The 13,533-nt window shown below is 38.3% G+C and overlaps 1 protein-coding gene across 1 annotated transcript in view; it reads left to right on the top strand.

Annotated features, from left to right (window-relative positions):
- Positions 1-13,533, top strand: part of PDSS2 (decaprenyl diphosphate synthase subunit 2) — a 243,231-nt gene that overhangs the window by 194,766 nt on the left and 34,932 nt on the right. Inside the window, exons 5-6 of the mRNA XM_028510041.2 lie at positions 915-1,088; positions 2,044-2,175. Coding sequence (XP_028365842.1) covers positions 915-1,088; positions 2,044-2,175 — 306 coding nt within the window. The remainder of the gene's footprint in view (positions 1-914; positions 1,089-2,043; positions 2,176-13,533) is intronic.

Here is a 13,533-nt window from a genome sequence, read left to right as displayed (position 1 = left end):
CTTTATAGAGCAGAGCTGTCCAGTAGGCTAGCCCCTGTGCCTGTTGAGTGCTTGGAATGTGCTAGTGATGTGCTATAAGTATCAAATACACACTGATTTTGAAAAGTTACTATAAAAAATAGAAAATATCTTATTCATAATTTTACATTCATTATTTATAGAAATAATATTTTGGTCATACTGGGATAGATAAAATATGGCACTAAGATTAATTTCACCTTATTCCACTTTTTAAAAGTTGCTCCTAGCAAGTTTAAATTGCATACATGACTTACATTATATTTTTATTGGACATCACTTGTCTAGAGTCGGTAAGTGTGTGTATACTTACATATACTACAATGATTTTCATAATTTTAAAAAGATGATATTAAATAAGCTACAGTTGTATCCTTACTTATCACCTTGTTTCTTCTTGTGGGAATAAAGTTTGGTGAGTAATCTAATCATACTCCATTATAATGGGTTTCCTCCTCTCTGATTTTTGTATTTAACTGTTTACAAAAGAATGCAGTTCCTTCATTATGCCTTTGACATTTTCACATAAGTTAACAGCAACAGGATTCTTCTATTTTAGAATATAGCACTTAAGAACTGTTATGAATAAGATAGGAAGTTAGACATCCACATTTCTAATTTTGCTTTATTCTATAAATATATTTTCATAGAAGTTTCCTAGCTGAAAATAAAATTTGCTTTAGCATTTAAAAAAATTTTCCCCCTTAGCCTAAAAAAGACAATTCTGACCCCCTTAGTTCTCTTGAGGTAGGTTCAGCATCTCTCAGTCCTATCTTGTTGCAGTAACCTGGGTGTTTTGAATAGTTTACATTTTAACTCTTTATTCTCATTCTTCAGAAACCAAAACAAATTACTCACATTGCCTTTTTTTTCTTGATTTTTGTCGCATTGTTTAGGAAGACTACATCACAAATGACATTGGAATATCGACCTGGAAGGAGCAGACGTTTCTCTCCCATGGTGCCTTATTAGCAAAGAGCTGCCAGGCGGCAATGGAGTTGGCGAAGCATGATGCTGAGGTTCAGGACATGGCATTTCAGTATGGGAAGCACATGGCCATGAGTCATAAGGTATTTGCACACCCTTTCTCCTTTTCAGTTCTTAAGTAGCTAAAATGTTGCATAAGAACCCTTTGGTCACTTAATAATCTTTTATGTTTAAAAAATGTTTATTGTGTATTTAAAATCTACAGACAATGGTTGTTGTATGAACAGTATGATTGGTGAATATTGTGTAACTTTAATAGAGGACTACAGTTTACTTTAACCATATTGTGATGTTTGTCTTTTCTTACCACCTGAAAGGGTTCTGGAAAGAACTCTTGCAATTATTAAATAACATGTGATGTTGCCATTTATAGAATGGAACAATATTTTCATTTTTGTTACAGTTCCCTTATAGTTCCTCATGTAAAACAAATCATGGAAAGTTAATAAAATTTGGGAATATACTGAATAAAATTGAAAGCTTTCATTCTAATAACTGATTCTTTTGAACAGGCATGTTAAAATATAAAATATCCCAAGATTAACTGTTGTATTGTTGTCTCTATGTATATGTAATTGTAAAATCCCATTGTATATGTATGTATGTATGTATGTATGTGTATGTGTTTATATATACATATATGTGTATATATACACACACCTTAGGAGTTACCTTAATGGCTCATAAGGGGAAAATATATACATATCTATGTAATATCTCCAGGTGATTTTTTTACATATTAAGTTTTAGGTTAGTTTATTAAGCAACTACATTTGTTAAATCTTTTTGTAAATCCTTACCTTAAACTTAAAGTAAAATAAAGGCTTCTGCCAAATAAAAAGGAATATTTTAGGGGAAAATGATTTTAAAGACTATCGATAATTATAGAAACTATTAGTTGGCTTATTAAAGTACATCTGAAACCTGTATTCCTAAAGCTTCACTTTTCACTATATTATCTAGTGCTTTCTGTATATGACTAAAACATACCAGTATATATGCATTTCCTGATTTAACTCTTTTGACTACATCTTCCAGATAAATTCTGATCTCCAGCCTTTTATTAAAGAAAAGACCAGTGACTCCACAACTTTTAACCTGAACTCAGCTCCTGTAGTCTTACATCAGGAGTTTCTTGGAAGAGATTTGTGGATTAAGCAGATTGGAGAGGTAAATGAAATTACTCCTATTTCAGGTACCAGTTGCATTAGTTGATTTTAGAATATAAGTTGTATTTTACGATGATCTAAGACATCAGCAATATAGATCAGCCATGTTCAAGGTTATTCATATAAGAGGTAAAAGTTTTACTTTATAACCTATATTTTAAGATATAAAATTTTAGCTAAAAGTTAGAAACTGTGAACTTGCAGTCAACATGGAGGAGTAGGTAGACACACTTCACCTACTTGCACAAACATAGAAAAAATTATAACCAGATCTCAAAAATAATGACACCTAGAACCTTCAGAAAATTGAGATGTCTGGAAGTCCAGCAACCAAGAACTTAAAGAAGACACGTTTATCCATATGGGTAGGAAGGCTAGAGTTACGAAGATGAGTGGAGAGGCTGTACGGTGCCAGAAGGTGGCAGTGGCAGCGGCTGAAAGGATGGGATGGTTACCTTTGGAAGCACACAATCCCAGCTCCAGGCCACACCACACAGCCCAGGGTTTCAGCACTAGGAAGACAGATCCCCAATACTTCTGGCTGTAAAAACCAGTTAGTGCTGTTGGGCCAGTGGAAGAACTGCTGGATTTTTGCAACTTAAAGGGCCAGCACAATATTAGAACCTACACAAACCCACCCACTCTGGGATTCAACACCAGGGCAGCAGCTGATAGGGCACTGGTGGCACACGGGAAGGGGATGAAGTGACTGGAAACAGGATAAGCTTCAGGAGAACTGCCAGAAGCAAGGCAGCAACTTTGTCCCCTCTTGGAACCCTTCCCACACAGCTGCAAAGTGGTGAAGTGGATTGCCCCACCCTGGCAATTACCTAAGGCTCCTCCCCACTCAACTTACAGGTGCCTTTTCTATACAGTTCATGCTACTACAACAGGGAATAAAAGTGGCTCTACCTAATACACAGGAGGCTGCTAAATTGAGGAGACAAAATGGCCCAAATAAAAGAACTAAGTGAAATGGAGATCACCAACCTGTCAGATGCACAGCTCAAAACACTGGTTATCAGGATGTTCAGAGAATTCCTTAAGTATAGCAAAATAACAAAGAAAGAAATGAAGGTCACACTAAGTTAATAAAGAATAAACCACAGGAAACCAACAGAGAAAGGAAGGAAGCTGGGACACAAGCCAATGGTTTGGAACATAAGGAAGAGATAAACATCCAACCAGAACAAAAATAAGAAATAAGAATTCAAAAAAATGAGGATAGGCTGAGGAATTTCTGGGACATCTCCAGACACGACAACATCCAAATCATGGGGTGCCAGAAGGAGAAGAGAAAGAGCAAGAAATTGAAAACTTATTTGAAAAAATAGTGAAAGAAAACTTGCCTAATTTGGAGACGGAAATAGACATACAAGTCCAGGAAGCACAGAGTCCCAAACCAATTGGACCCAAAGAGGCCCACACCAAACACGTCATAATTAAAATGCCAAAAGTTAAAGATAAAGAGAGAATCTTAGTAGCAGCAAGAGAAAAACAAATAGTTACCTACAAAGGAGTTCTCATAAGACTGTCAGCTGATTTCTCAAAAGAAACTTTGTAGGCAAAAAGTATTCAAAGTCATGAAAAGCAAGAACTTACAACCTTGATTGTTCCATCCAGCAAAGCTATCATTTAGAATGGAAGGGCAGATAAAGGGCTGCTTCCCAGTGAAGGTAAAGCTAAAGGAGTTCATCACCACCTAGGCATTATTACAGGAAATGTTAAAGGGACTTTAGAAAAAGGAGATCAAAACTATGAACATTTAAAAAGGCAACAAATTCACAACTGTCAACAACTGTCTAAAAAACAAATAAGCAGCCCTGGCTGGCGTAGCTCAGTGGATTGAGCGTGGGCTTTCGAACCAAAGGGTTGCTGGTTCAATTCCCAGCCAGGGGACATGCCTGGATTGCAGGCCAGGTCCTCAGTAGAGGACGTGTGAGAGGCAGCCACACACTGATGTTCCTCTCCCTGTCTTTCTCCCTTACTCTCTCTCTAAAACTAAATAAATAAAATCTTGAACACACATGCACACACAAATAAGCAAACAACTAAAACAGGAACAGAATCATAAATATGGAGATCATTTGGAGGGTTATCAGCAGAGAGGAGGAGGGAGAAAATGAGGAAATGGTGTAGGGATTAATAAGCATAATTGGCAGGAACAAAATAGACAAGGAGAAGTTAAGAATAGCATAGAAAATGGAGAAGCCAGACCCATGGACATGAAATAAAGGGTGGGGATTGCTAGAGGGAAGGGGGTACCAGGCAGAGGGGAACAAAGGGGGGAAAATCGGGACAACTATTATAGCATAATCAATTAAATATACTTTAAAAAACGTTAGAAACTGCAATGCTGTGTTTTGTTATTATATGAGTTCTTCGAATACTGCAACACAAATATAGTGCCTATGGTGCATACTAATTAACTCGTGATTTTTTTCCCTAAAGGTTTTCAAAAATTGGGCTATGATAATAGTACCACCCTTTAACTGCAATTTCCCATCTGTAGACTGTAGCTCAAGCTGCAGAATTCCAGGAGGTCCATGTATCAGCTCATTGGGTTACATTGTAACGACTAAAACAGGAACGAATCACAGAAATGGAGATCACATGGAGGGTTATCAGCGGGGAAAGAGAGAGCGAGAATGGGGGGAAAGGTGTAGGGTATAAGAAGCATAATTGGTAGGCATAAAATAGGCAGGGGGAGATTTAGGAATAGTATAGGAAATAGAGAAGCCAAAGAAATTATACGTAAAACCTGTGGACATGAACTAATAGTGAGAGGGATTGCTGGAGGGTGGGGAGTGCAGGGCGGAGGGGGGATAAAAGGGAGAAAAAAATTGACAACTGCAATAGCATAATCAAAAAATATACTTAAACAGTAAACTGGAATTCTGAATACTCCAGTTCTGCAGCATTGTGGTAGGAGGAAAACAACGTGGTTAAATGGGAGGGGTACAAGGGCTTCAGTTGACTGAATTTCCCACTTTGGAGGCAGGAAGCAGTTGTTGACAAAAGGAAACTTTTTAGAGTTTTGTATCCAGAAACTCTGGTACAAAAGTTCTTGCCCTTTTACCCAAAACTTCATGGAATGTATTTAGCTCCATGATTCTGCTCATTGAATTGAACTGGACTGACAGGGGGATCCAGGCACAGCTGAGGGCGGGGCAGCACTGTGTTTACAGCAGGGAGATCCTAGGTGATAATCTGCACTCGGAAAGGTAAGAGTTTTGCTCTTCTACCCCTCCTCCCTTATTAGATCTCAAAATGTTACCAGCCACCTTAAAACCCCTCATATTCACCAGGTAGAAAACAATAGGACCCCTTTCTGGGGGGAATCAAACGCAGGCAAAAAGATCAGAAGTGGGGATGAGGGAGGCTCCCTCGGTAAACAGGCCTTGTTCCTGACCAGCCCTCCAGCAGGGAGGCAGGCCCACCAGTTGGCAAGCCTCGGAGGATCCAAGTGCAGAGTGACAGGGACTAGAGGACCACTGGGCATTTGGGTGAAGCCTCTCCCATAAAAGAATGGATCAAAAGCAAACTGATTAAAACAGGGAACCTAGAAGAAACAGAGATAGTGCAACGAAGAAAAAAAAAGACATTTTTTAAAAGTACTGTAATAAATATACTCAGGGAGATAAGATGTTAAATCCATAAAATAAGAGCAGGTGATATATTTATAAAAACAACCCAGGAATTACAAATCAGAATTATAAAATATACAAATATGAAAGCAGAATTTTTTAAAATGGAAGATATAAATGAGAAAATGTCCCAGGAATTTGTATGAAAGATAATAGAAAAGATAAGAAAATTAGAAGACCAGTTCAAAAGATCCTATATCTATTATGAATCTCAGAAAGAGAACACTAAAATACAGGTGAGAAAATTAACAATGAATTTTTTAAAAGAAAAGAAAAAGTATAAGAATTGAAGGACCTGAGTCTCCAGGTTGAAATGGTACCCTAAATAACGAACTTTAAAAGACCCACACAAAACCCTGGCCAGTGTGGCTCAGTTGGTTGGGTGTTGTCCTACAAACTGAAAAGTTGCTGGTTCAAGTCCAGGTCAGGGCACATGCCTGGGTTGCTTGGTTCCCTGTCAAGGCACATACAGAACATGGCTGATTGATATTTCTTTCTCACATCAACGTTTCCTCTCGTTCTCCTTCCCCTCCCTTCTCTCCTAAATCAAAAGTAAAATTTAAAACGACCCACACCAAATCACATCATCCAATTTTGAAACCATGGGGATAAAGAAGAGATCCTAATACTTAAAGAAAGAAAAAGAAAACCCTGCCTGCAAAGAATCGGGAATTGCAATAACCTTAGTAGTGACAATGAAAGTTTTAACACAATGGAATTTACTTCAATATTTCAAGAGAAAATTGTTTCCAACTTAGAATTTTATGCCAGTCATGTTATCGAGTGTAAGGTTAAATAAAGACCATTTAAAACAGAAAAATAAGGTCTCAAAAAAATTTACCTTCCAAGCATCTTTTTTTCAAAGAGCAAATGAAGTATTCTATCAAGGCAAGAGAGGAACCAAGAAAAAGAAAGACAGGGAACTTAGGAAATAGGAGATCAGACAGAGGTGTAAGGCAATGGGAATTCCTAGGACAATGTGAAGGGAAGAGTAATAAACTACAACAGTATTGCCAGCAGTAAGAGACTTACCATGAGCCAAGAACTGTTCTAACGAGAAACCCAGGGTACAGAGACATTAACTGACTTGTGCGCAGCGAGCCCATGGTAGAGCCAGGATTCAAACCCAGGCAGCCTAGCTCCAGGGCCCACGTCCTTCAGTAACGTGCTACACTGCTGCTCATCCAAGCAAGTCCTAGGCTGATGGCTATGCATCCAGTCTAGGTTGGGACAAGAGGACAGAGATCTCCAGGAGAACTATCTCCATGGGAAAAAAAATGGTACTGGTGACCACCAGTACTTGACTGCCTTGAGAATTTAGGGACAAATTAATGAAAAGCACATAGAAAAGTGAGTGTTCCTGTTAGCATTACTACAGAACAAATTGCCTCAAAACTTACCTGCTTCAAATCATCATATTAATATTTTCATGGATTCTGTGGGTCAAAATTTTGACAGTGCACAGAGGAGAGCAGTCATTCCCTCTGTGCACTGCTCCATGACTTCTGGGGCCTCAGCTGGAAGGGCCTGGTGGCTGGAAGTGACTCAGTAATGCTGGGTCCTGGAATCATTTGGAGGCTCCACTCACACCTGGCACCTGGGCTGGGATTCCAAGAAAACCAGGCTGCTGACCAACTAGAGTGTTCACACATGGCTTCTCCATGTAGCTGGCTTTCTCACAGCATGGCAGTGTCAGAGTAGTCAGACTTCTTACTTGCCAGATCAGAACTTCAAACACAAGTGTTCCAGCCAACAAAAGAGACTGCATCATGCGTACAACCAGCCTTCCAAGTCAAACAGTCATTTCCATGGTCTCCTATCAAATCAAGGAGAGGGACTATAACCTCATCTATCAATGGGTAGACTTTCGGACCCACATCTTAAAACAGCCACACTAAACATACAGGAGAAAATGAGGCAGTTATCAGCTATAGTGAAAAAATTTTAAAGCCCTGGCTGGCGTAGCTCAATGGATTGAGCTCGGGCTTCGAACCAAAGCATCGCAGGTTCGATTCCCAGTCAGGGCACATGCCTGGGTTGCAGGCCATGGCCCCCAGGAACTGCACATTGATGTTTCTCTCTTTCTCTCTCTCTCTCTTTCTTTCTCCCTCCCTTCCCTCTCTAAAAATAAATAAATAAAATCTTTTAAAAAATGTAATGTGTATGAAAAGAAATGTAATCAGTACTCTACATGGCCTAGAAAATAATACTTATGTAGTATAAAATGAAAATACCAAATATTAATTTAAACTAAAAAATGTAATGAATGCAGAGAGGCTAGGAAAAAGGATGTATTTTGGTCATATAAGAAATATAATTATTGGAAGAAAAATAAATGTAATTCTTTTTTAATTTCTTCTAGAAATTATTTTTTCTTTTTTTTTATAATTTTTTTAAAGATTTTATTTATTTATTTTTAGAGATGGAAGGGAGGGAGAAAGAGAGAGAGAGAGAAACATCAATGTGTGGTTGCTGGGGGTCATGGCCTGCAACCCAGACATGTACCCTGACTGGGAATCGAACTTGCGACACTTTGGTTCACAGCCTGCGCTCAATCCACTGAGCTACGCCAGCCAGGGTTAGAAATTATTTTTTCTATGTTTAATATATTTTATTGATTGTGCTATTACAGTTGTCTCATTTTTTTATCCCCTTTCCTCCTCCACCCTGTATCCCCTCCCACCATCATCCCCCACCTTAGTTTATGCCCCTGGGTCATACATGTAAGTTCTTTGGCCTCTCCATTTCCTGTACTATTCTTAACCTCCCCCTGTCTATTTTGTACCTACTATTTATGCTTCTTATTCTCTGTAACTTTCCCCCCATTATTCCCCCCCCCCTTCCCCACTGCTAGCCATACAATTCAATTTTCAATTTTTAAAAATTCTGGTAGTTCTGGTTATTTTTTGTTTTTAAATTTGTTGTCCTTCTTTTGGTTGTACAAGGAGGCAAAGTGTATCTACATATGCCTCCATCTTGGCTGGAAGTCTGATCTTCTTTATCAACATTGCTTTGGCTATTTGGGATCAACTTAGATTCTATTTCTTTCATGGTAGGATCAATAGATGACATCTAAAATTTAATAATCGTGGCAGAACAATATTGGAAGATTGACAGCAGAAAAATAGTTAAAGAGTGGGACATGGGACAGACATGTCTGGAGAGTGCTGCGATGCTGTGTTCAAAGTCTTGTATTATTTGACTTTTTAAATAATGTGCATATATTTGGTTTTCTTTTAAAACTTTTAGTTTAAAATTTTATATGCTTTACTACAGCAGTTTTAGTTCTAGTCATTTATACCAAGAAAAATAGCAGAGATGTGGGCAGACTTACATATTAAAATGTGTAGTAAAATACTAATTCTAAAAGAAATAAAATGAAAATTGATCCATTTCAATATAGAAAATGATTAAATGAAACATCACACAACTATCGAATATCGTATTACTAGGGTGTATTTGTATGTTTTTCAATAGCCGAACTGAAAATATATGTACAGATCATGTTAATAACTCTAACTGGGTTACATTGGAGTACATTGCAAGTTTACATTTTGGTTGAAAATCTACAGCTACAAACTCCCTCTACCAGCTATTCACATGTATGCATGCACATACAAGAATAGCATAGATATGAATTTTAAAGAAGCTTCACAGAAAAGGGACATATTTAACTCTCGGTTTCTTTGCAAGTATACCACATTGTAAATGTAGACAACACGAGAGTCCAGGATTTGCTAAACAGCTGGTGAAATATTCCCAAATCATTATCCCTAACTTGATTTAGAGTCAAAGGTATATCCTTTCCAAATCATCTATGTCTAGCCACTGACTTTATGTACTTCTTATATCTACATATCTGAGTTAAAAACAGGGTCACTGATGAACAGAAGATAAATTTATCTAAAGCAAATAAATGTTAGTTTCTGTCAAGGATATGGCAACAATTTTCAGATTAAAGAGTCCTAATGAGTTTATTTTAATCATCTAATTATAATATTCATGTTTATATAAAGCTCTAAAGGTAATGATCTTGCTCTGTGAATGAGTTAGGAGACACAATTTTTTAAGTATATTTTATTGATTATGGTATTACAGTTGTCCCATTTTTTCCTCCTTTTTATCCCCCTCTGCCCTGCACTGCTCCCCTGCCCCCCAGCATTCCTCCTCCCTAGTTCATGTCCATGGGTCTTATACATAAGTTCTTTGGATTTTTCATTTCCTATACTATTCTTAACCTCCCCCTGTCTATTTTGTACCTACCAATTATACTTCTTATTCTCTCTACAATTTCCCCATTCTCCCCTCTCCCACTCCCCACTGATAACCCTCCATGTGATCTTCATTTCTGTGATTCTGTTCCTGTACTAGTTGTTTGCTTAGTTTGTTTTTGTTTTTGTTTTGTTTTTAGGTTCAGTTGTTGGTAGTTGTGAGTTTGTTGTCATTTTAATATTCACAGTTTTGATCTTTTTCTTAGGTAAGTCCCTTTAACATGTCTTGTAATAAGGGCTTGGTGATGATAAACTACTTTACCTTATCTGGGAAGCAGTTTATCTGCCCTTCCATTCTAAGTGATAGCATTGCTGGATAGAGTAATCTTGGATGTAGGTCCTTGCCTTTCATGACAAAATATACAGGGAACCAATAGTGAAGGGAAGGAAACCAGGACTCAAATCATTTGAACTAGATTATGTCTAATGTCATTTTCAGCTCTTAAATAAATATAAGAAAGAAGTCTCTTAGGCAAGAGATGCATCGTGAGAAAAATATTTATATCTATTAGAAGCTTAAGACTAGTTTTGACACTGAGACAGGAAAGTCTTGTTCCCGATGATAGAAGTTACCTACGATTTTTTGTTATCACACATGAAATTACTTCCCCAGTCTGCTCAGACAGGTTTCTCTCCCGTCTACTCTTGATTTCCTGCTTGGGGAAAGTGAGAATTAATGAGTAGACAAGGAAGGGAGGAAGAGGTCACATACCTTTAGTTACTCTTCAACATTGTGAAGCCAGGAAGAAGAGCACCTCTGGAATTTCTCATATCGGGCCCTCCTACCTGCTCTCCAACCCTCTTTCCCACCAAAATCTTAAGATTAGATAGTCTTCTTCCAGCACACCCATGGGCACACACACTCACACCACACACACCACACCTTTTCACAACAGGTGGTCTTAGGGCACCAGGCCAGAACTGCAGCAGCTAAAAAATATTTGTTGAGCAATGTCTCCATACTAAATTCGACAGGTTTCTCCCTACCTTCATTTTAAATTTAAATTTGTAGCTGCTGAAAAATAATGATCTGGTAAAAGTACTGATAGTGAATGAGTGATTCACCCTAGGGAGGTTAAAGTCATTACTCAGTTACCATTTGATTCCTAATAAAAGAAAGTAGAATCTTTCTGAGAACCACAGGGCTCTGACTCTCTCAGGAAGTCCAGAGGCTATTGCAGGTCAGCAGCTTTATTTTTAATGATCCTTCTAGTTTTCTGCTACCGTTATAAGTCACCTGAAGAAATAAGAATTATTGTTATATTTTCTTGGTTATTTCTGAAAGTACTGAAATGTCACTTAGGCTTGTGACATCCTGACACTGTCATAACCAGCCATAAAATACCTTAAGTGAACTACACGTTACCAGTGCTAAGCTGTAACTCACTTGTCCCTAGATACCCTATATTCCTATGCAAAGAGCAAAACACAGACTGTGAGGCAGGGCTGGTGTGAGTGAATATCGCACATGCATATCCGTGAACAAAAGGGAACATGTACATTCCGAGAGGCCTGGTAGATGTGATGTGACCTTCTTCCAATTTCTTAAGTTGTTTTGAGCTATTTCAAATGGAATAATATTGACAGCATCCTCTACCATACAATGTGTACAGTGTGGGCATCTGAAAAGAGTGTATATAAAACCATAAAGACTATGAAATAGTCCTAAATATCACCTAAATTAAAACTTTTCTTAAGGTTCTCTGTTGCACTTAGGGAAACAAAGTGCTTCACTACAAGATACACAGCAGTAAATGCCCTAAAGGTTGTCCATGGCCTCTGTAAGCGGGGATACAAGAAACACACACATATAAAGAAGACTGTAGTGATGCCATCTGGAGCTCAGAGGAAGGGAAGGTCATAATGAGTTGGGAAAGTAAAGAAGGGTTTGTGAAGTAGGTGCTGTCTGAGATGGTCCCTGAGGATCTTGACAGCAAAGATGGAAATGAGAGGCTGGCTTCCAAGGCAATGGAAGCCCCCGAAAAGGGATGCAGTGGGCAAGTGTGCAATGCCTTCAAAGAAAAAAGTGTTACCATCTGGATGGAATCTGAAGAACATGGGGCAGTATGGGAACAGATGAAAAATTGATTTAAAAATAGTACAAAATGACTATATGTAAAGGCTTAAGTTCAAACAAAAACATGTACATGAATATTCAGATCAGCAATATTTACAGTAGCCAGAAAGGGAAACAACCCATTGTTCATCAAATGGTGAATGAATAAACCAAATACAGTATATCCATACAATTGACTGCTGCTCTGCCATAGAAAGGAGTGAAGAGCCAATACACGCTGCCACGTGACAGGTGCTCTGGAACTAGGTGGTAGTGATGGCTGCACAACATTGAGAACATTCTAAATGCCACTGAGTTGTATCCTTGGAAACGGTTAAAATTATGAATTGTATGTTATATGAATTTTACCTCAATTTAAATAAACACTTTGGGATGTTTGCCTGTGGAAAATGAACTTGATAAATAAGTCATGGACCATATATTTAAAGTTTTTGAGCCAGGTGCTGTCAAAGTCTGAAATGTGTTTTAGGGAGTGTATCTGAGTACCTCACATAAGGCAAAAGGAACAAGGAGACACTAGAGAGAAGGAGATCATACAGAAGGTTTGCGGGAACCTGTTAGTAAGTACAGGGGGAAAGTCTCAATTACACTGTTGGCAGCTAGAATGGGAAGGTAAGGTGGTTAGGAGTTAAACTAATTTCAGAGAGAAAATGTACAGGACCTGAAAAGTGATATGTTTGGGAGACACTGGCAGGGGTATACCGGAGAGAGGCCGTGAGAGGCCCAAACCAGGATTTTGAACTTGGATAACAGGAGGAATTTTACCATTAAGATAGTAGAAAAGTGGAGGAAAAAAGCTGGTGTAAGTTTGGTATGCTTGAGATGTACCAGGTAGCCATCACCTTGGGACTTGGTCCCTGGAGGAAACAACCCAATTCCACTCCCAACCTGGTTTCCTTACTCATGGCTTTTCTGCAATCTGGGTGGATTTTTTTCCTTTGGTCAAACTGTGCAATTTTGAATTTCATGTCTCTTCCAGATGCTAAGAGAACATAGCAGGAAAAATGTTTTACAAAAAGATAAGATGACTTTTGAACAGAGAGAGATTTACTATGTAGACAATATAGTAAGCCCCTCTTTTTTTTCATTGGGCACCACAGCCTTCTGTGCCTGTCTGTTGTTTCTTTTCCAAGTAAATCCAAGGAAAAGAATATGAGACATTTAATTTGTGGACATTCACATTTGCCTCCAGAGATTAGCTTTACCAGGTAAAAGAGATGGCAAAATCAGGTACCTGAGCAGTCCAGTCTGAATGATGTTGACTTCCTTGCAGATACCTTTTGTGCTTTCTTATTAGTAGGCACACATGGTCAAGATAACCATGACCCACATGGTACAGTTGGTTGGTCTCACAGAGTGAAAGG

Source organism: Phyllostomus discolor, chromosome 4 (assembly GCF_004126475.2).
Source record: "Phyllostomus discolor isolate MPI-MPIP mPhyDis1 chromosome 4, mPhyDis1.pri.v3, whole genome shotgun sequence".
In the NCBI taxonomy this organism is placed as follows: Eukaryota; Metazoa; Chordata; class Mammalia; order Chiroptera; family Phyllostomidae; genus Phyllostomus; species Phyllostomus discolor.
Note: the sequence above shows the minus strand (reverse complement) of the source record. Positions and strands in the feature narration are given on the sequence as shown.